At 59.2% G+C, this 18,337-nt stretch overlaps 1 protein-coding gene across 1 annotated transcript; it reads left to right on the top strand.

The window, feature by feature from the left end:
* Positions 1-445: 445 nt before the first annotated feature.
* UROC1 (urocanate hydratase 1) lies at positions 446-18,281 on the top strand. The gene is made up of 20 exons (XM_078876504.1): positions 446-708; positions 2,687-2,817; positions 4,589-4,682; positions 7,417-7,476; positions 8,070-8,198; positions 9,910-9,971; positions 10,565-10,631; positions 10,760-10,903; positions 11,246-11,334; positions 11,867-11,929; positions 12,441-12,620; positions 13,385-13,482; positions 13,620-13,695; positions 14,254-14,384; positions 15,204-15,274; positions 15,692-15,790; positions 16,008-16,107; positions 16,926-17,007; positions 17,379-17,478; positions 17,674-18,281. The coding sequence occupies exons 1-20, from the start codon at positions 583-585 to the stop codon at positions 17,833-17,835; spliced, it is 2,064 nt and encodes a 687-aa protein (XP_078732630.1). The 5' UTR covers positions 446-582; the 3' UTR covers positions 17,836-18,281.
* The last annotated feature ends 56 nt before the right edge of the window (positions 18,282-18,337 follow it).

Genomic DNA, 18,337 nt, shown 5'->3' on the forward strand with positions numbered 1-18,337 from the left:
ACCTCTCACTCACCCACCCTCTCACTCACCCACTCACCCACCCTCACTCCACCCTCTCACTCACCCACACTCGCTCCACCCTCTCACTCACCCACACTCACTCCACCCTCTCACTCACCCACTCATTCACCCTCACTCCACCCTCTCACTCACCCACACACTCACTCTACCACTCACTCACCCTCACTCCACCCTCTCACTCACCCACACTCACTCCACCCTCTCACTCACCCACTCACCCTCACTCCACCCTCTCACTCACCCACACACTCACTCACCCACTCATTCACCCTCACTCCACCCTCTCACTCACCCACACTCGCTCACCCGACTCACCTCTCGCTCGTCCCACAACCGCGGGACTTTGCCCACGATCGATTCTCCGCCTCGTCCAATCGCAGCTCGTCCCCGCCTCCCCGCCCTCCACGATAAAAGGAATCCCCCGTGCAGCCACAGGCACGAGGGACGTTCATCTCCGTGAGAGGTGGGGGGTGGTGGTGGTGCCTCCTGGTCAACAAGCCGAGGTTCGTAGTCGGCCCTCTGGACACCGAATCCCCCTCGACGCCGCCGCCGTCGCCAGCGATGACGAGCTTGGCGGAGCTGTGCCAAGGCCTGCCCCTGGATCCGCTGCCCCCGCCACGCGGCCGTGACCCCAACTGCCCCCACGCTCCCGTGAGGACCCCCGGCCTCTCCCCTGCCCAGGAAAAGGTAGCACCCCCCCCCCTCTCTCTCTACATTCAGCCCCCCCTCTCTCTCCTTTCAGCCCCCCACCCCCCCCCTCTCTCTCCATTCAGCCCCCCCCTCTCTCTCTACATTCAGCCCCCCCCCCCACCAGCACGCAGTGGCTGTCACCTCCCCCTCCTTACCTCGACACGTGCACCACATACACCACACGCTCCACACACGCACCTCACACGCACCACACACCACATACACCACACACACCTCACACGCAGCACACACGCACCACATACACCACACGCTCCACACACACCTCACACGCACCACACACGCACCACATACACCACACGCACCACACACACCTCACACGCACCACACACGCACCACATACACCACACGCACCACACACACCTCACACCCACCACACACGCACCACATACACCACACGCACCACACACACCTCACACGAACCACACACGCACCACATACACCACACGCACCACACACACCTCACACGCACCACACACGCACCACATACACCACACGCACCACACACACCTCACACCCACCACATACACCACACGCACCATATACACCACACGCACCTCACACGCACCACATACACCACACACGCACCACACGCGCACCACATACACCACGCGCACCACGCACACCACGCACACCACACACGCACCACACGCACCACACACACCACCCACACCTCACACGCACCACATACACCACACGCACCACATACACCACACGCACCACGCACACCACGCACACCACACACGCATCACACGCACCACACACACCACACACACCTCACACGCACCACACACGCACCACATACACCACACGCTCCACACACACCTCACACGCACCACACACGCACCACATACACCACACGCACCACACCCACCTCACACCCACCACATACACCACACGCACCATATACACCACGCACACCACACGCACCTCACACGCACCACATACACCACACACGCACCACACGCACCACACGCGCACCACATACACCACACAGGAACCACATACACCACATGCACCACACGCACCACACGCGCTCCACACGAGGTGTCCGTGTGTCTGAACCTCAGCGTCAACTTACAACCCTCACGTCACGCGATCTCCGTCACGCTGTTGAGACATAGAAGTAACAAGGACGTCACGATGATCAAGGGATTATAACCTGTAAATGAAATAGGTCTGTGTCACCGCGCCCTTACAAATTGCACACGAATTGATGCAATGAATATCACGTCGCGGGCTGCTTTTCACTTGCAAGTTTCAGATTTACTGAAATACACCCGTCCTTGGACGGGCAATAGGCTAGTAAGTCAACACGCAGACAATACTTCGGTATATATATGTCTCTCCGCGTATAAAGGGCAGTCGCTGGATTCGAACCACAAACCTCACTAAGGCCGGGCCGCGTCACCGCCCCACGGCTGAAGGAGGAGACCGTGAAGACTGCAGCTCCTCCGGCTCTCAGTGGCCACGTGGCCAGGTGGTCACGTGACCAGGTGACCACGTGACCAGGTGGTCATGTGACCAGGTGATCAGGTGGTCATGTGACCAGGTGACCAGGTGGCCAGATGACCAGGTGGTCATGTGACCAGGTGACCAGGTGGCCACGTGACCAGGTGGTCAGGTGGGCAGGTGGTCACGTGACCATGTGACCAGGTGGCCATGTGGTCAAGTGACCAGGTGACCTGGTGGTCATGTGACCAAGTGACCAGGTGATCAAGTGGGCATGTGACCAGGTGGTCATGTGACCAGGTGGTTATGTGACCAAGTGACCAAGTGGTCATGTGACCAGGTGACCAGGTGGCCAGGTGGTCAGGTGGGCAGGTGGTCACGTGACCAGGTGACCAGGTGGCCATGTGACCAGGTGGTCATGTGACCAGGTGGTCATGTTATATCATCGGGTCGTGAGCGGGAGTGTGTCTGTGTGTGTCCCCTTGCCCTTCACCACCCTTCGCAGGTCGCCCTGCGCAATGCGCTGCGTTACTTCCCGGCCTCGCTGCACGAGCTGCTGGCCCCGGAGTTCCTGCAGGAGCTGCGGGCGTACGGACACATCTACATGTACCGCCTGTGCCCCACGCTCGAGATGAGGTGGGTGTCCCGCAGCCTGCACCGCCGCATGAACCCGGCGCCGCTCCCTCGAGGCGCGCCAGACCTTGAGGCACTGTGGGGCAATCTTACTTTGGAGCTTTCGTGACTGCAGGAATTACTCTTTGGTTCTTTCGGTAAAGTCACGTATAAAGATAAAATAATAAATTAAATACTACCATACGACGTTTCGATTGCAACACAAGCAATCATCAGGTACAAATGAAATAGAAACACAAATCTAGTATACTTAGAAATGGAATGTAATACAACAGAGAGTCGGATAACATAACAGTCAACACCCTACCTGGTTGATTACGTTCTTCCTGAGAATGCTAAATTTGAGAGAGAGAGATAAAACACAGAACCAGAGACATATAGACAGACATATAAGTAGAGACAGATATCACAGAGATACATAGAGAGAGAATAAACATAGGCACACAGAGAAAGCCACGTCTCTGTGTCGAGGCCTTAAATATAGAGAGGGTGCGGGGGCGGAGAGAGAGGGAGGGGCTAGAGAACATTTGCATGTCAATGAGAAGCACGACGAGGTGCGAAAGCTTGAAAACTAGGACGCAGGGAGAGAGACACACTCAATTAAATAACCTAGCAAAATATCCAAATGTAATGTAATGCAACACAGAGAGTCGGTCAACACACTGTGGGGCGCCACGGCTTGGAGGACGGGTGAGGGTGAACCCACTTTTTACCCCAACTGCCGATCGACTCACCTGCCGATCGACTCACCTGCCGATCGACTCACCTGCCGATCGACTCACCTGCCGATCGACTCACCTGCCGATCGACTCACCTGCCGATCGACTCACCTGCCGATCGACTCACCTGCCGATCGACTCACCTGCCGATCGACTCACCTGCCGATCGACTCACCTGCCGATCGACTCACCTGCCGATCGACTCACCTGCCGATCGACTCACCTGCCGATCGACTCACCTGCGGTGTACCCATTAGACCGATGCTGAGAGGATAGGAGCTGGCAGGGGACCTGAGAAACCCGCACCCGGTGCTTCGACTGCCGCGCCGGGAGATGGAATCGAACCTACGACCTTTCGTTTCAAGTCCGGTGTGCTGCTGCTGCTGCTGCTGACCGTTACTGTGGCAGCAGCTTCTCGGAGACGATTCCGAAATGGTTTTCACCCGAAACGTCGGACAATAGCGAAACATTTAATATTCATATATGTTTCCTTTTCGAGCCCCAGTGTTGTTGTTGACACGGGACGTGTTGGGTTGTTGTTGTTCGTGTCCCACTGCCCATGCTGGAGCAGTAGCAGCAGTATCAGGAGCATCAACCATCGTTACGCAAACTCCGCTCAATCTCGCAGCAGTAGCGGCAGCAGCAGCAGCAGCGGCGGCTTTTGGCTGCTGGCCATCGAACAAATACGGCGGTCACCGCATCGCGCGACGCTTTCAGCTGCGCTTCTGCGGCGGCCGTCTGGAACGCTCTTGCTTCCAGAAATAATGAGGAAGCCACTGGAGCTTTTCACTTTTAAATCATCCAGATTGAAAACGCATTTATTTCAGACTGCTTTTTGTGTTTAGTATGTTGTTCTTCCCCCGCACCTCCGCTTATCACGGCTGGCTACGTACGGTGCGAAGAAAGATTCAACATGCGTTGTGCAGGTAAGCTGTGTAAATTACCGTCGGTAGCAACGTCTGTTGTGGCCACGGACTCTGCGAGGGCGTGGAGGCGATCCTCTCTGTGCCGCTCACGGCTCGGCTCGGCTCTCTCTGTGTTTTTCCTTCCCACAGGGCGTACCCGATCCACGCGTACCCGTGCCAGTGTGTCCACGCGGCTGCCATCATGCACATGATCATGAACAACCTGGACCCGCGGGTGGCACAGGTGGGCGACTGGGCCAATCCGCGGCAGCTGCTGCAGCAGCACCAATTAAACACACTCACGCACAAAGACAAAGACCCCCCCGTGTAGCCTTAACAGACTGTTGGGGCAAGTGCTGTTAGCGAGCAGCACCTATGAAGGCCGGCACGGTACACGAGGGCGTTGTGTTGTGGCTAAAACTACGCACCGGCCGCCTTTATCTCCCCCCAGTGGCGATGTTTACACACCGCGCCAGGTACTCATTTAAGGCTGAGTCGACCTCGGAGAGACTCAGAACACACACACACATACTAGTGAGCACACATACACACACACCCACACACATACATACACACATACTGCATACGAATGTCATCTCCCCGATTGGGCGATGAAAGGGGAGCAGGTAAGAGGCTCGCGTGCTGGGAGAGAGGTGGTGATGATGATGATGGTGGTGGTGATGATGGTGGTGGTGGTGATGATAGTGGTGGTGGTGATGGTGGTGATGATAGTGGTGATGATAGTGGTGGTGGTGATGGTGGTGATGATGATGGTGGTGATGATGAGTGGAGGTGTGGGCACGTGTTGAGTCAGCGTGGAGCACGAGGCGAGTACTAATTGATGAGGGTTGCCAAGGGGACAGATGATTGGTTAATTGGAAGGTGGAGGTCTGGGGGAGGATGGGGTATTTCAGGAGAGAGGGGAGACACCGGTTTGTGGCGCCCCAGCGGGTTGGGAAGCAGCTCTTAGCCACGAAAGACTTTCGACCCATACAGGGAGTGGGGTGGGTAAAAGAGGAGTCCGTGGGAAGCCGTCAGTTCTTCGTGGGGAGTAAACGGGAGCGGCGCTCGAGGCGTTGTGGTGGTGGCCGGCCTCGCCAACGTTGTTGAGGCCGGGGTCGACCCCACGGCGTCCTGAGCGGGTGCGGTGCCCCCCTCCCCCAGCCAGCCCCGCGGGCAAGGACCCAGCCGCCCCGGGGGCTTCGCACCGCGTGCGTTGGCACCGGTCGCTGTCCACACGCGGCCCGTGGCGCTGCTCGTGGCCACGTTGGTGACCACGGCTTTCTGGCGAATGGAGGGGGGAGGAGGAGGAGACCTTTTTTTGTTGGCAGTAGCAAAATGATGGGTGGTGGTGGGGGGGGATAAGAATTGGCTGTTTGACCCTTTACGGCGCTAAAACAGGAGGCGTAAATATATAAATGTGTCGTTAAACCTGTCACTTATGATTGCAAGTTGTTGCGAGTCAGTGACTGCTTTAGTGTTAAAATATGGTGCTGTATTTTTAGGATAGTGTGTTTATAATATCATTTTATGTAGATATCCACATTTATTTAATATTTTTCTTCTGCAGTTTTTATTGAAAATGCAATATTTTATATCTCAAAAACCTGATGTGATAGACAAAAACTGATGCCAGATTTGGAATCGGCACCCCAAAATTACATTAAAACCGTTAGAATACCTTATGCCAGAAAAAAGTGTGTTGACCAGTGTAATGATGCCTGCATCGCCTTTGACACGGGTTGGCCCACACGAGAGAGAGAGATGGCGACCTCCCTAAGTGGCCGTGTCTCAAACCGACCAGTGTTGGGGCTCAGAACACAACGCCAAAAAGTGAACCCTCAACAAGGACGATGTGACTAACGCAGCGGCTAATTTGCTCGGGCTGAGCAGTCGTAGATTGTCTACTTGGCGTTTGCACGTCCTAACTCTGTTTTTGTTTTTATTTCTAGAGGGTAAAGCCGATATTTTTCTTCTTGGTTCTTTCAGTAAAGTGGAGAACAGGTCTGTCTTCTCGACAGACCTGTTCTCCACCTGAGGACGGCTGCTTGCGTTGTGGCCGAAACGTCGTGAGAATTAATTTTATTATGTTTTATTTTTATTATTTTATTATTTCCATTCTACGTAACTTTACCGAAAGAACCAAGAAGATGAATCCCTGCAGTCACGAAAGCTTTACATCGAAGCCGATATTTCTTGACACGTGGCTTGTTTGTAATAATTTAAACGGGAAGGCTCTAACCCCTGTTCGGCACTAAAACACGAGTTGCGTGAAGATGTTTCAACAACCAAATGGGTATCTGTTGCAAGGAATCGAATCTGCATTGACCACGTGTGCTTGTGGTTGACATGCAAACAAACGTTCTCCGGTAGTTGATGGCATTGTCGTTGAAACTGACCGGCCAACACCAGAGACAGCCGATGTCCGAGTCTCAGCAGTGTCAGACCAGAGAACGACGCCAAAAGGCGAACGTAAAGATGTCGCGTTGTATGTTATAGGCCAGCTGTGAGTGGTGCTGCTGCTGTTACGCACAATTCAATAGTTATAACTGGCACAAAGCCAAAAATGGTCCCCCCGTGTGTAGCCTAGAACCAGCACTGTTAGGGCAAGTGCAGCGAGCGAACATCGGTGTGGCCAAGACCACGCCCGGCCGCCTTTGTCTCCCCAATGCCCCCATGTCTCGCGCGCCGCACCCAGGCACTCGTGCAAGGCGTGATGACCGCTTCCCTCCGAGTGGACGTCGACAAATTCGATGTTGACATTCGCAGATGAGGCCACTGCTGGGTCGCCATCGAACTCCGAATTTGCGAAATTCGAAAAACGCCGCGGCAAATGACTCCGTTGTGATCGCGCGCACGCATCAGCGGTCACCGCACCCGCACTGGCAGTGAACCTCATTCCTCTCCCCGAGTGAGGGCTGCGTGCCGCTGTTTCGCGTCGGTCACAAACTCAACCTGCAACTCGCGCGCGCGTGCAGTTTCCACAGGAGCTGGTGACTTACGGAGGGAATGGGCAAGTGTTCAGCAACTGGGCTCAAGTGAGAAACGTGTACCCTCTACCCCTCACACACGTGTACCCTGTACCCCTCTCACACACTCACACACGTGTACCCTGTACCCCACACACACCCACACACGTGTACTCTCCACCCCTCACACACCCACACACGTGTACCCTGTACCACTCTCACACACCCACGCGTGTCCCCACGCAAACAACTCAACTGGGGTTGAAGGGGTTTTTCTGGGTAAATGAACATCACAAGAATAATTAACTAATCGAGGACATTGCCGCTTGCGCGTGCGTGTCCCTGGGGAGCAGTAGCGTCGTGGCGAGAGCAATGCGCTCACGGCAAACAACAGTGGTGATTACTTGAACTGGTCGTGGGCGTCCCCTAGGTCTGCTCGGCCTCAAACGAGTACCCGGTGCGACAGTGTAACCATCGCCGCTCGGGAGACAAAGGCGGCCGGGCGTGGCGCTGGCCACCCACCCTCGCTAACAGCGCTTGCCCCAAGCAAGTGTAGCCCACGGTCTGCGTGGGCCACACGATGGGAGAGGGTGGCGGGGGGGGGGTTATCGTTGTCTCCGTGACCCTCGCTGCCCGTGGTGGTGGTGGTGGTGGCGGTGCAGTTCTGGGTGGTGATGCAGCTGCTGGCCGAGATGACGGAGGAGCAGACCCTCGTCGTCTACAGCGGCCACCCCATGGGCCTGTTCCCCAGCACGAGACACGGGCCTCGACTCGTCATCACCAATGGCATGGTGAGGCGCGCGGGGGGGGGGGGTGAGGCGCGTGGGGGGGGGGGGGTGAGGCGCGCGGGGGGGGGGGGTGAGGCGCGTGGGGGGGGGGGGGGGTGAGGCGCGCGGGGGGGGGGGGGTGAGGCGCGTGGGGGGGGGGGGGTGAGGCGCGCGGGGGGGGGGGGGTGAGGCGCGTGGGGGGGGGGGGGTGAGGCGCGCGGGGGGGGGGGGGGTGAGGCGCGTGGGGGGGGGGGGGTGAGGCGCGTGGGGGGGGGGTGCGCGCGCGGGGGGGGGGGGTGAGGTGCGCGCGGGGGGGGGGGCTCGCGCGCGCGGGGGGGAGGGGCGAGGCGCGCGCGGGGGGGGGCAATAAACGAACCTCATCCAGTATTCATGGCCGAGCTGAAATATCTGTCCCCGGTGTGAGAGTCGCCGTGCAACTGCCCCCCGCGACGCATCGATGATTGGGTGCAGCCGAAACGTCTCTGGGACCCTTTAAATCAAACGCAGTGTCTCGTCAGCTGAGTTCCCACTGGCTTCAATCAACGCCGCCGCCGATGATGATGATGAACTCCCAGACGTGATAGGAAATGGGCGCTTAAAGGGGAATCTCGATCAGAAGGGGGTCCCACGTCCCTGACACCCCCACGCCGTCTCCTGCAGCACCCTGCCGCCACGGTCTCTCTCCACCCCACCCTCTCTCATCCTCCCGTGTCTCCATCATTTACCGCGCCCTTCCACCCAGACAAGGGTTCAGTCCTGTTGACTCAATTTACCTATCTGGGCTGTAAATTATTTCTGTGTTGGCCACCCTAATCGTTCCTCTAAGCCGCGCAATGAACACAAGACAATGGGTGTCGGTGCGGTTCTACCCGTGCACTGGGACTCTTCCAGTCGACCCCGTGGCGCGCAAACCATCGTCTTGAATCCCCTTGCACCCCCCCCTCGCCCCAACAATCACATTTAGTGAGCAAAAACAAAGATCCCCCCCCCGTATAGCCTGAACAGACTGTAGGGGCAGTGATAGCTCAACGAAGTGGCTTATCACCACGTTGGAAATTGATAGCAGCCAAATACTCTCAAACGCGTGTTTCTAAATGCGGAGGGAAAAACCGGAGGACCCGGAGAAAAATCCACGCGACCACGGGGAGAGAGACACGCAAACTCCTAATATACATCGAGCGTCAGGGTCGGGAGGGAACCCACGAACTCCCGTTTACCAGGCGAGGTAGTTAACATCGCACCACGTTAGCTTTAGCTGAAGATGGCAAGGGCATGCAAGGGCCGAGCAATGAGTGGCCGTAACAGAGCGCAACACACGGGGCTCACAATTGCTGGCGCAGTGACGCGTTAGAACCGAGTCCGTTCCATCGCGCGCACACCGCTATGCTACCGCAACCCCTCTCACAATTACCGGTCCTGGGCCTCCCCTACGTCCACTCAGCCTCAAATGAGTACCTGGGTGCGGCCGGGCGTGGGGCTGACCCCACCCACCCCTTCGTGTGCCGTCCCGGCCTTGATAGGCGCTGCTCGCTACTGTTTGCACATAGTCACTTTAAGATGTTTTCTTGTTCATGTTTTTTTTGTTTGTTGCGGTTGCACCCGATTCAAGAGCCGAATGGCTCACAGGGCTCTACCTAATAAAGGAAACTTGAAACAGCACTCGCCCAAAAGTCTGTTGAGGCTACACTGGGGGGGGGATCTGTGTCTGCGTGTCGTGCCGTGCGTGTGTCCCCAGGTGATCCCCAACTACTCCTCCCGGGAAGAGTACGAGAAGCTGTTCGCCCTCGGGGTCACCATGTGAGTGACCCCCCACCCACGCACACCACCCCCCCCACCCCCCGTGGCATATTTGTAGCTGGGCGACTGTCAACGCCACCACCACTTGTGCCTTGTCATCAATTAGCATGCCATAATTAGTCACGGTCACATCATTATGATGACTCCTGTTCACCGAGGAGAGCCTCGCCGAGTCTCGAGTCTCTCTTTCAAGGAGGGTCCTGCCAAGTCTTCGCAGCAGGCGATGCTGCTGTCACTGCTGTCGCTGCTGTGAGGTCATCGCGATCGAGTGATGGTGCAGGGAGTTGTTTAGCGCTGGGATGTTTTTAGCCAACAGCAGTTCCACTGTGTTTGTGGGGTCTCGCTATGGGAGGGAGGAAACCGGAGAAGCCAGACCAGGGGGGAGAACATCCAGACGGCACACGCAGCTGAGAGCCACACGGAGAGCAGTGATCTTGGTGGCGGATCGAATCCCAGGCACCGCCTGCGCTGTAAGCCGCCAGCGTCACCGCTGCCCTCCAGCAGAGGTCCACCGCTGCTGCCGTGAGCGTTCGCACCCAGGTGGCTGCTGCTGCTGTTAGTTGTTGATGTTGTGGTGGTGGTGTCTGCGCCAGGTACGGGCAGATGACGGCCGGCAGCTACTGCTACATCGGCCCGCAGGGGATCGTGCACGGCACCCTGGTACCCCGCGCACGACACGCACGGCACGCACGCACGCACGCACGGCACGCACGGCACGCACGGCACGCACGGCACCGCGCTCGCTCCGCTGCTGCCGTTGAGTAACCGTGGCGCTGCCGTGGCCGCAGCTGACGGTGCTGAACGCCGGGCGGCGCTACCTGGGGCTGGAGGACCTGCGGGGCCGCGTGTTCGTCACCTCGGGGCTGGGCGGCATGAGCGGTGCGCAGGCCAAGGCCGCGGTGATCGCCGGGTGCATCGGGGTCATCGCGGAGGTGAGCTCGCCCCACCGCCCCCTCAGCCTCACCTGGCTCGCCCGCCACGCTCGCCCGCCATGCTCGTGGGGAGCGGTGGTGCAGCGGTCGGTGCACTGCACTACAAACCCGGCGACCCCCGTTCGATTCCAGCTCACGACCGACAACACCGAAGAATGTTTGAACCGGTCCTGGGCCTCCTCTAGGTCGACTCAACCTCAAATGAGTACCCGGCGCGATGAGACAAAGGGCGGCCGGGGCTGGCGTTGGTCACCCCCGGCCTTCATAGGTGCTCGCTGACAGCACTTGCCCCAGCAGTCTGTTAAAGGCTACGCGGGGGATCTTTGTCTTTGTGCATCTCAGGTGGATGAGGTGGCCCTGAGGAAGCGGTTCGAGCAGGGCTGGCTCATGGAGGTCTCCACCAACCTGGACCACTGCATCACGCGCATCCGGTGAGCGCGCCCGAGTGCGTGGGGAGTGGTGGTGCAGCGGTTAGCGTGCCGCGCTACGAACCTGGGGGACCAAAAGTTGGATTCCCGCTCATAGCCAATAGCAGCGGGGAATGTGTGAACCGGTCCTGGGCGTCCCCTAGGTCGACTCGGCCTTAAATGAGTACCTTGGGGCGGTGTGTAAACGTCGCCGTTGGGGAGACAAAGGTGGCCGGGCGTGGTGCTGGCCACACACCCTCTCGTGTGCCGTGCCGGCCTTCATAGGTGCTACTCAAGTTCAAGTTCATTTATTAGGTGTAGCCCTGTGAGCCATTCGGCTCTTGAATCGGGTGCAACCGCAACAAACAAAAACATGAACAAAAAACATCTTAAAGTGAATATGTGACCAAGTGCAAACAGAAAATCCAAGAAAAGACAGCAAAATATTGTAGAAAAAAATCACCGTACACCAACGCTGTGTGCAAAAATCCCACTTGCCCCAACAGTCTGTTAAAGACTACATGGGGGGTCTTTGTCTTTGTCTGTGCGTGTTTAGTGATGCACGTGCCAAGAAGGTTCCCCTCAGTCTCGGTTACCATGGAAACATCGTGGACTTGTGGTGAGTTGAAAAGTTTATTCTGCTGAATATTACTCTCATTTAAAGCTTTCGTGACTGCAGGGATTCATATTCGTGGTTCTTTCGGTAAAGTCACGTAGAAGGGAAATAATAACATTAATATATAATATAAAACAATAAACATGATGGTGTTGCAGTCGAAACGTCGTGAGAATTTTTATTGTTAATATTATTTTATTATTTCCCTTCTACGTGACTTTACCGAAAGAACCAAAAATATCGCTCGCATTGGTGCAGTGGCACGGTGCGGTGTGGGGTGGGACGATGCGGGGTGGCGCAGGGTGGCACGTCGTGGTGGTGTGAGGGCGTGGTGCGGGGTGGTGTGAGGGCGTGGTGCGGGGTGGTGCGGGGTGGTGGTGTGGTGGTGCGGGGTGGCACGTCGTGGTGGTGTGAGGGCGTGGTGCGGGGTGGTGTGAGGGCGTGGTGCGGGGTGGTGCGGGGTGGTGGTGTGGTGGTGCGGGGTGGCACGTCGTGAGATGTGCTCTCGGTCCAGGGAGCGGCTGGTGCAGGAAGCGGAGCAGAGCGGGGAGCTGCTGGCGGACCTCGGCTCGGACCAGACCTCGTGCCACAACCCGTACGGGGGCGGCTACTGGCCCGTGCAGCTGGCGCACGGCGAGGCGCTGGGCCTCCTGCAGGCCCAGCCCACGCGCTTCCGCGCACTCGTGCAGGAGAGGTGCGCGCCGCACCATCGCCACACACTCCGTATGGCACAACCACACTCACCGCACCGCACCATCGCCACACACACACCGTACGGCACAACCACGCTCACCGCACCGCACTATCGCCACACACACCGTACGGCACAACCACGCGCACCGCACCATCACCACACACACCGTACGGCACAACCACGCTCACCGCACCATCGCCACACACCGTACGGCACAACCACGCTCACCGCACCATCGCCACACACCGTACGGCACAACCACGCTCACCGCGCCGCACCATCGCCACACACACCATACGACACAACCACGCTCACCGCACCATCGCCACACACCGTACGGCACAACCACGCTCACCGCACCATCGCCACACACCGTACGGCACAACCACGCTCACCGCACCGTCGCCACACACCGTACGGCACAACCACGCTCACCGCACCGCACCATCGCCACACACACCGTACGGCACAACCACGCTCACCGCACCGCACCACCACCACCACACGGCGCCACTGCACACGGAGTTGGATTCCCACTCACAAAACAACTTCAGTGACGAATATCTGAACCGGTTCCGGGCCTTCCCTACGCTAACTTAATTGGGTACCCGGTGCGACGTGTGAACGGTAGAACTGGGGCAACAAAAGGCGTTGGTGCTGGCCACCCATGGCCCTCGTGTGCCGTGCCAGCCTTCGTAGGTGCTCGCTAACAGCACCGTCTGTTAAGGCTACACCCGGGGATCTTTGTCTGTGTGCGTCTGCAGCCTGCGGAGACACGTGGCGGCCATCAACGCCTTGGCAGAGCGAGGCCTCTTCTTCTGGGACTACGGAAACGCCTTCCTCCTAGAGGCTAAACGCGCAGGTATTGCCCCTCCCCTCCCCAATGCTCCCTCCCTCCTACTCCTTCCCCGCCCTTCCTCCAACTCTCTAGGCCAACATGGGTCGGCATGGCTGGTGGTGTCCATGCCGAGCGTGCGACGTGGTGCGTGTCTTCTCTAGGAGCCGACGTGGAGAAGGCCGGATCCGGTGACCAGAGCGAGTTCCGGTACCCGTCGTACGTGCAGCACATCATGGGGTGAGACCGCCGCTCCCGGCAGCGGGTCCGGTCGGCACGCAGCAGTCCTCCTCTTGCCCTGGGGTGGCCTCCTGCCTGCCACTGGGGGCCACACACCCAGGCACGCCTCCTCTCTGTCGGCACTCGGCCCCATCCCACACCGCGCAGGTTACCGCGATAACGTCCTCACGGTAACCGACACAATGCCGGAACCAGATCCCCCGGCACAAATCCATCGCAGAAGCCAGTTCCTGGACTTGGTGGCAACGCTGCTCTGACCGTTCCGCCGTGACCCGGTCAGCCTGGACCGCGGGGTGACGCTGCGCCGGCGATGACACCGCTCGTGGCACCAGCGCGACAATCGCCCTCCAATCCGTGCTCCCATTTCCGCAGCTGCATTTTTACTCCGAACGCATTGGATTTGCCGGAGCCAAATTAAACATTGCTGGTGTCTGTCCGCCGTTATTTTTGGCTCCGATTTCAATTTTCGTCATAGCTACGGTTGTAAGTACACCAGTGCCATCGGTCTCCCAAATTGTCCGTGCCGGTTTTAACTGGAACACGACCGCGCGTGCCCAGGGACATCTTCTCCATGGGCTTCGGGCCGTTCCGCTGGGTGTGCACGTCCGGAGACGCCCGCGACCTCCTCGCCACCGACGCCATCGCAGCTGCCGTGCTCCAGGAGATCGTCGCCGACCGCAGCCACCCAGGTGAGACACGGGGAGAAGGGAGAGAGGTGTGGCGGGGGGTTCACGGTTGGAACCCAGCTGCCCTGCTTGTTGCTGCCGGTGTGGTCCCTGTTAAGCGCCGCTTCTCGTTGAACATTAAATGATGGCGTGAGCCGGCCAGTGCTCGCCGGCGTCGCAGTAAAAAATTTCCCAAATCCTAAAACGGTTGCCCCGCCGGTGACTCAATCGGGTTCGCACGAGGCAGCGACCACCGCCGCTCTCCTGGCAGACTGGCGCCCGCTTGCAGGCCGGCGCCGAGGCACGAACACGGGGAACCGCTGCCACCGTGGGCCACCCCCTCTCACGTCCGAGATGCGACGCGAGGCGCGAGGCGTTTCCGAGTCATTTCGACGAGCCCCATGTGCACGAGAATCTTGCCGCTCCTGCCCGTGCTGTCCGAGCGCCAGAGGTCGCAATCGGGTACCCGATACCCGTACCCTACCCGATACCCGGCTACCCGTACCCGGCCGGGTACGGGTACCCGTTTGCGACCCTGGTGCGGCCGGGTACGGGTACGTGTAGGCCGTGAGTCACTGGTGAGTAACCGTTTGTCGCTCATTTCCCAACGGCTTGTCTCTTCTCACAATTCAAGTTCCTAGAATCAACCCACCCACGCCTGCAACATGGCTTCATCCCTACCCGTACCTGGCCCGGTACGGGTAGGGTACGGGTACGGCCGGGTACGGGTAAGGAATCAAAACCCGTTTGCGACCTCTGCCGAGCGCACGGACACGGCGCCGGTCGCGCCGGCACCGCTCTGCAGTGACCTCCTCTGTCTTTGACTCCACGATCCCCCCGCAGTCGCCGAGTCCGTCCGGCAACAGTACCTCGACAACATCCGCTGGATCAAGGAAGCGCACAAGCACAACCTGGTGAGCCGGCGCGGACGCGGCGGCGGCGTTCGCTGCTCGTTGCCGAGGTTCGCGGTTCAAGTCCGGCGGCCGCCCTGGTTAATCCTTGCGCTGGTGGGCAGCGTATGAAGCAACCGTGATAACAGTGCTGCTGGGCACCGTCTGCTTCACTCGTGGTGGACGTTACAGATCCCGTGACGCCATTCGGAAAGAGTTGGCCATCGTGCGCCCCGCGTCACGGTCCGAATTTGAAAATAGATCGCTTCGCAAACGACTCGACTCTCCTGCTGCTAACGTGTGGGAGGACCCTCCTGGATTTGGCTCGAGGTACTCGGCGAGGCTCTCCTGGGTTAGCGAAGCGCGTGGGTGGCGGTCCCACCCCCGTGGCCGCGGGGTTGGTGTCACCGGTGGACGCGGGGTTGCCGTCCGTGGCCGCAGGTCGTTGGCTCGCAGGCGCGGATCCTCTACTCCGACCAGGTTGGCCGCGCCGCCCTCGCCGACGCCTTCAACAGCGCGGTCGCCGACGGGAAGCTCCGGGTGAGAATTCGCGCCGATTGACCGCAACCTCCGAAACCGCGAACCGTGTCCGGAGCCCGACGACCAGGTTCCCATAGTCCGGAGTCGAAGCGACTTCATCCCAGCTCGAAGACAACCTTGTGTTGCTGCCGGGGTCGCCAGCTCGCGGTGGCGAGCGTGCGTTGGCAAGCGCGGCGTGTAACGGTGACGACGCGGCGCTGCGTTCCGACTCCCGCAGGGCCCGGTGGTCATCAGCCGCGACCATCACGACGTGAGCGGCACCGACAGCCCCTTCCGCGAGACGTCCAACGTCTACGACGGCTCAGCCTTCTGCGCAGGCAAGGGGCTCGCGGTGGCATCGCCTCTCGCTCGCGCTCGTAACACGCGCTCGTAACACGCGCTCGTAACACGCGCTGGTAACACGCGCTCGTAACACGCGCTGGTAACACGCGCTCGTAACACGCGCTGGTAACACGCGCTCGTAACACGCGCTCGTAACACGCGCTCGTAACACGCGCTCGTAACACGCGCTCGTAACACGCGCTGGTAACACGCGCTGGTAACATGCGCTCGTAACACGCGCTCGTAACACGCGCTCGTAACACGCGCTGGTAACACGCGCTCGTAACACGCGCTCGTAACACGCGCTCGTAACACGCGCTGGTAACACGCGCTGGTAACACGCGCTCGTAACACGCGCTCGTAACACGCGCTGGTAACACGCGCTCGTAACACGCGCTCGTAACACGCGCTCGTAACACGCGCTCGTAATACGCGCTCGTAACACGCGCTGGTAACACGCGCTGGTAACACGCGCTCGTAACACGCGCTGGTAACATGCGCTCGTAACACGCGCTCGTAACACGCGCTCGTAACACGCGCTCGTAACACGCGCTCGTAACACGCGCTCGTAACACGCGCTCGTAACACGCGCTCGTAACACGCGCTGGTAACACGCGCTGGTAACACGCGCTGGTAACACGCGCTCGTAACACGCGCTGGTAACACGCGCTCGTAACACGCGCTGGTAACACGCGCTCGTAACACGCGCTCGTAACACGCGCTCGTAACACGCGCTGGTAACACGCGCTCATTTGCCAACTCGATCACCGATATACCTACCTCTCCCCCCCTCCCATCGACCTCTCACCCTCAGACATGGCCGTGCAGAACTTTGTGGGCGACGCTTTCCGCGGGGCCACGTGGGTGGCGCTGCACAATGGCGGCGGCGTCGGATGGTACGACGCCCGCCGCTCCGCTCCCCCCCCTCGCTTGCTCCTCCTGCTCCCCTGCACCCCCCCCCCCCGCTCCTCCTGCACAACCCCCCCGCACCACTCCCACTTACTCGCTCCGAGAATAGCAGAGGGGGGCACGTGGTGTGAGATGCTGTCAGGGCAGCAGCGGGCCTATGGGGCTCTTTGCGAGTCCACGAGTCTCGGAGCAGATGGTTGAGAGACTGTCCCTCGTGCAGGTCTTGGGAGGGCATCGCGCATCTCCGAGATCTAACGGAGGGGGAGAACGCGTCGCGATGACTTCTTGATTGATCCGAACATCACTTGCCCCCCAACAGTCTGCTAAGGGCCATGCGGGGTGGTTTTTGTCCTTGCAGGGGTGAGGTCATCAATGGTGGCTTTGGGCTGGTGCTGGACGGGTCGAGCGACGCGGCCCAGCGCGCTGCCCGCATGCTGCACTGGGACGTGATGAACGGGGTCAGTGCTGTGACCTCCCACAGCTCCAGACACCCCACCGCCACCTGCTGCGTCGGTGCGACGTGTCAGTGCGATGGGTTGGTGTGACGTCGCCATGACGTGCCAACCCGATGGGTTGGTGTCGGTGTGACTTCGCGATGACTTGTCAGTGCGTGCTTGTGCGACGCTTGTGTGACGCCTGTGCGGTCCCTGCAGGTGGCTCGCCGATGCTGGGCAGGGAACGGCACGGCTCGCGACACCGTCACACGGGAGGCAGAGCGGCACGCGGACCTGCGCGTCATACTTCCCCACCACCCAGCAGACTCAACGCTCCTGGACAGGGTCACTGGCAGTGGCTGTGGCAGCAACACCCTCTAGCTCCCGCAGCAACACCACCACCACTCTAGCAGCAGCAGCAGCAGCAGCAACAACACCACCACTAGCAGCAGCACTGATTACTGCCGCACGGCGAGAATGGTCCCGAGTGTCGCCGTGGGTTACTCGTGGAATTTAACTCGGCAACTCTTCACCTCCTTCGCCAACAATGTGTCTTACAAATCGCATCAGCCACATGGCCTCCTTGGGAGCACATTTCTTCTCAACAGCATTGGTTTAATACGAGCAACGCTGTGGCGGGTTTTGACTGTCAGCGTCCCATCGGCAGTCGGGCTCGCTCAAACCAACACTGATGGACTGCCAGATGTTAATTGGCAAGGGCCCTGTTCTATACAGGTGCTGGTTCAATGCAACACTTGGTGCTGCGCAGATCAATCTGTGTGGTGGCTGTGGTGTCAAGCAGAGGACAAGCAGGCCCCCCCCCTCCCCCCTCCCCTTGCTTGTGCTGAACTAATGCTGCTGAAAAAAAAAACTCACTCCCAGG

This window comes from Lampetra fluviatilis, chromosome 44 (assembly GCF_964198595.1).
Source record: "Lampetra fluviatilis chromosome 44, kcLamFluv1.1, whole genome shotgun sequence".
Taxonomy (NCBI): Eukaryota; Metazoa; Chordata; class Hyperoartia; order Petromyzontiformes; family Petromyzontidae; genus Lampetra; species Lampetra fluviatilis.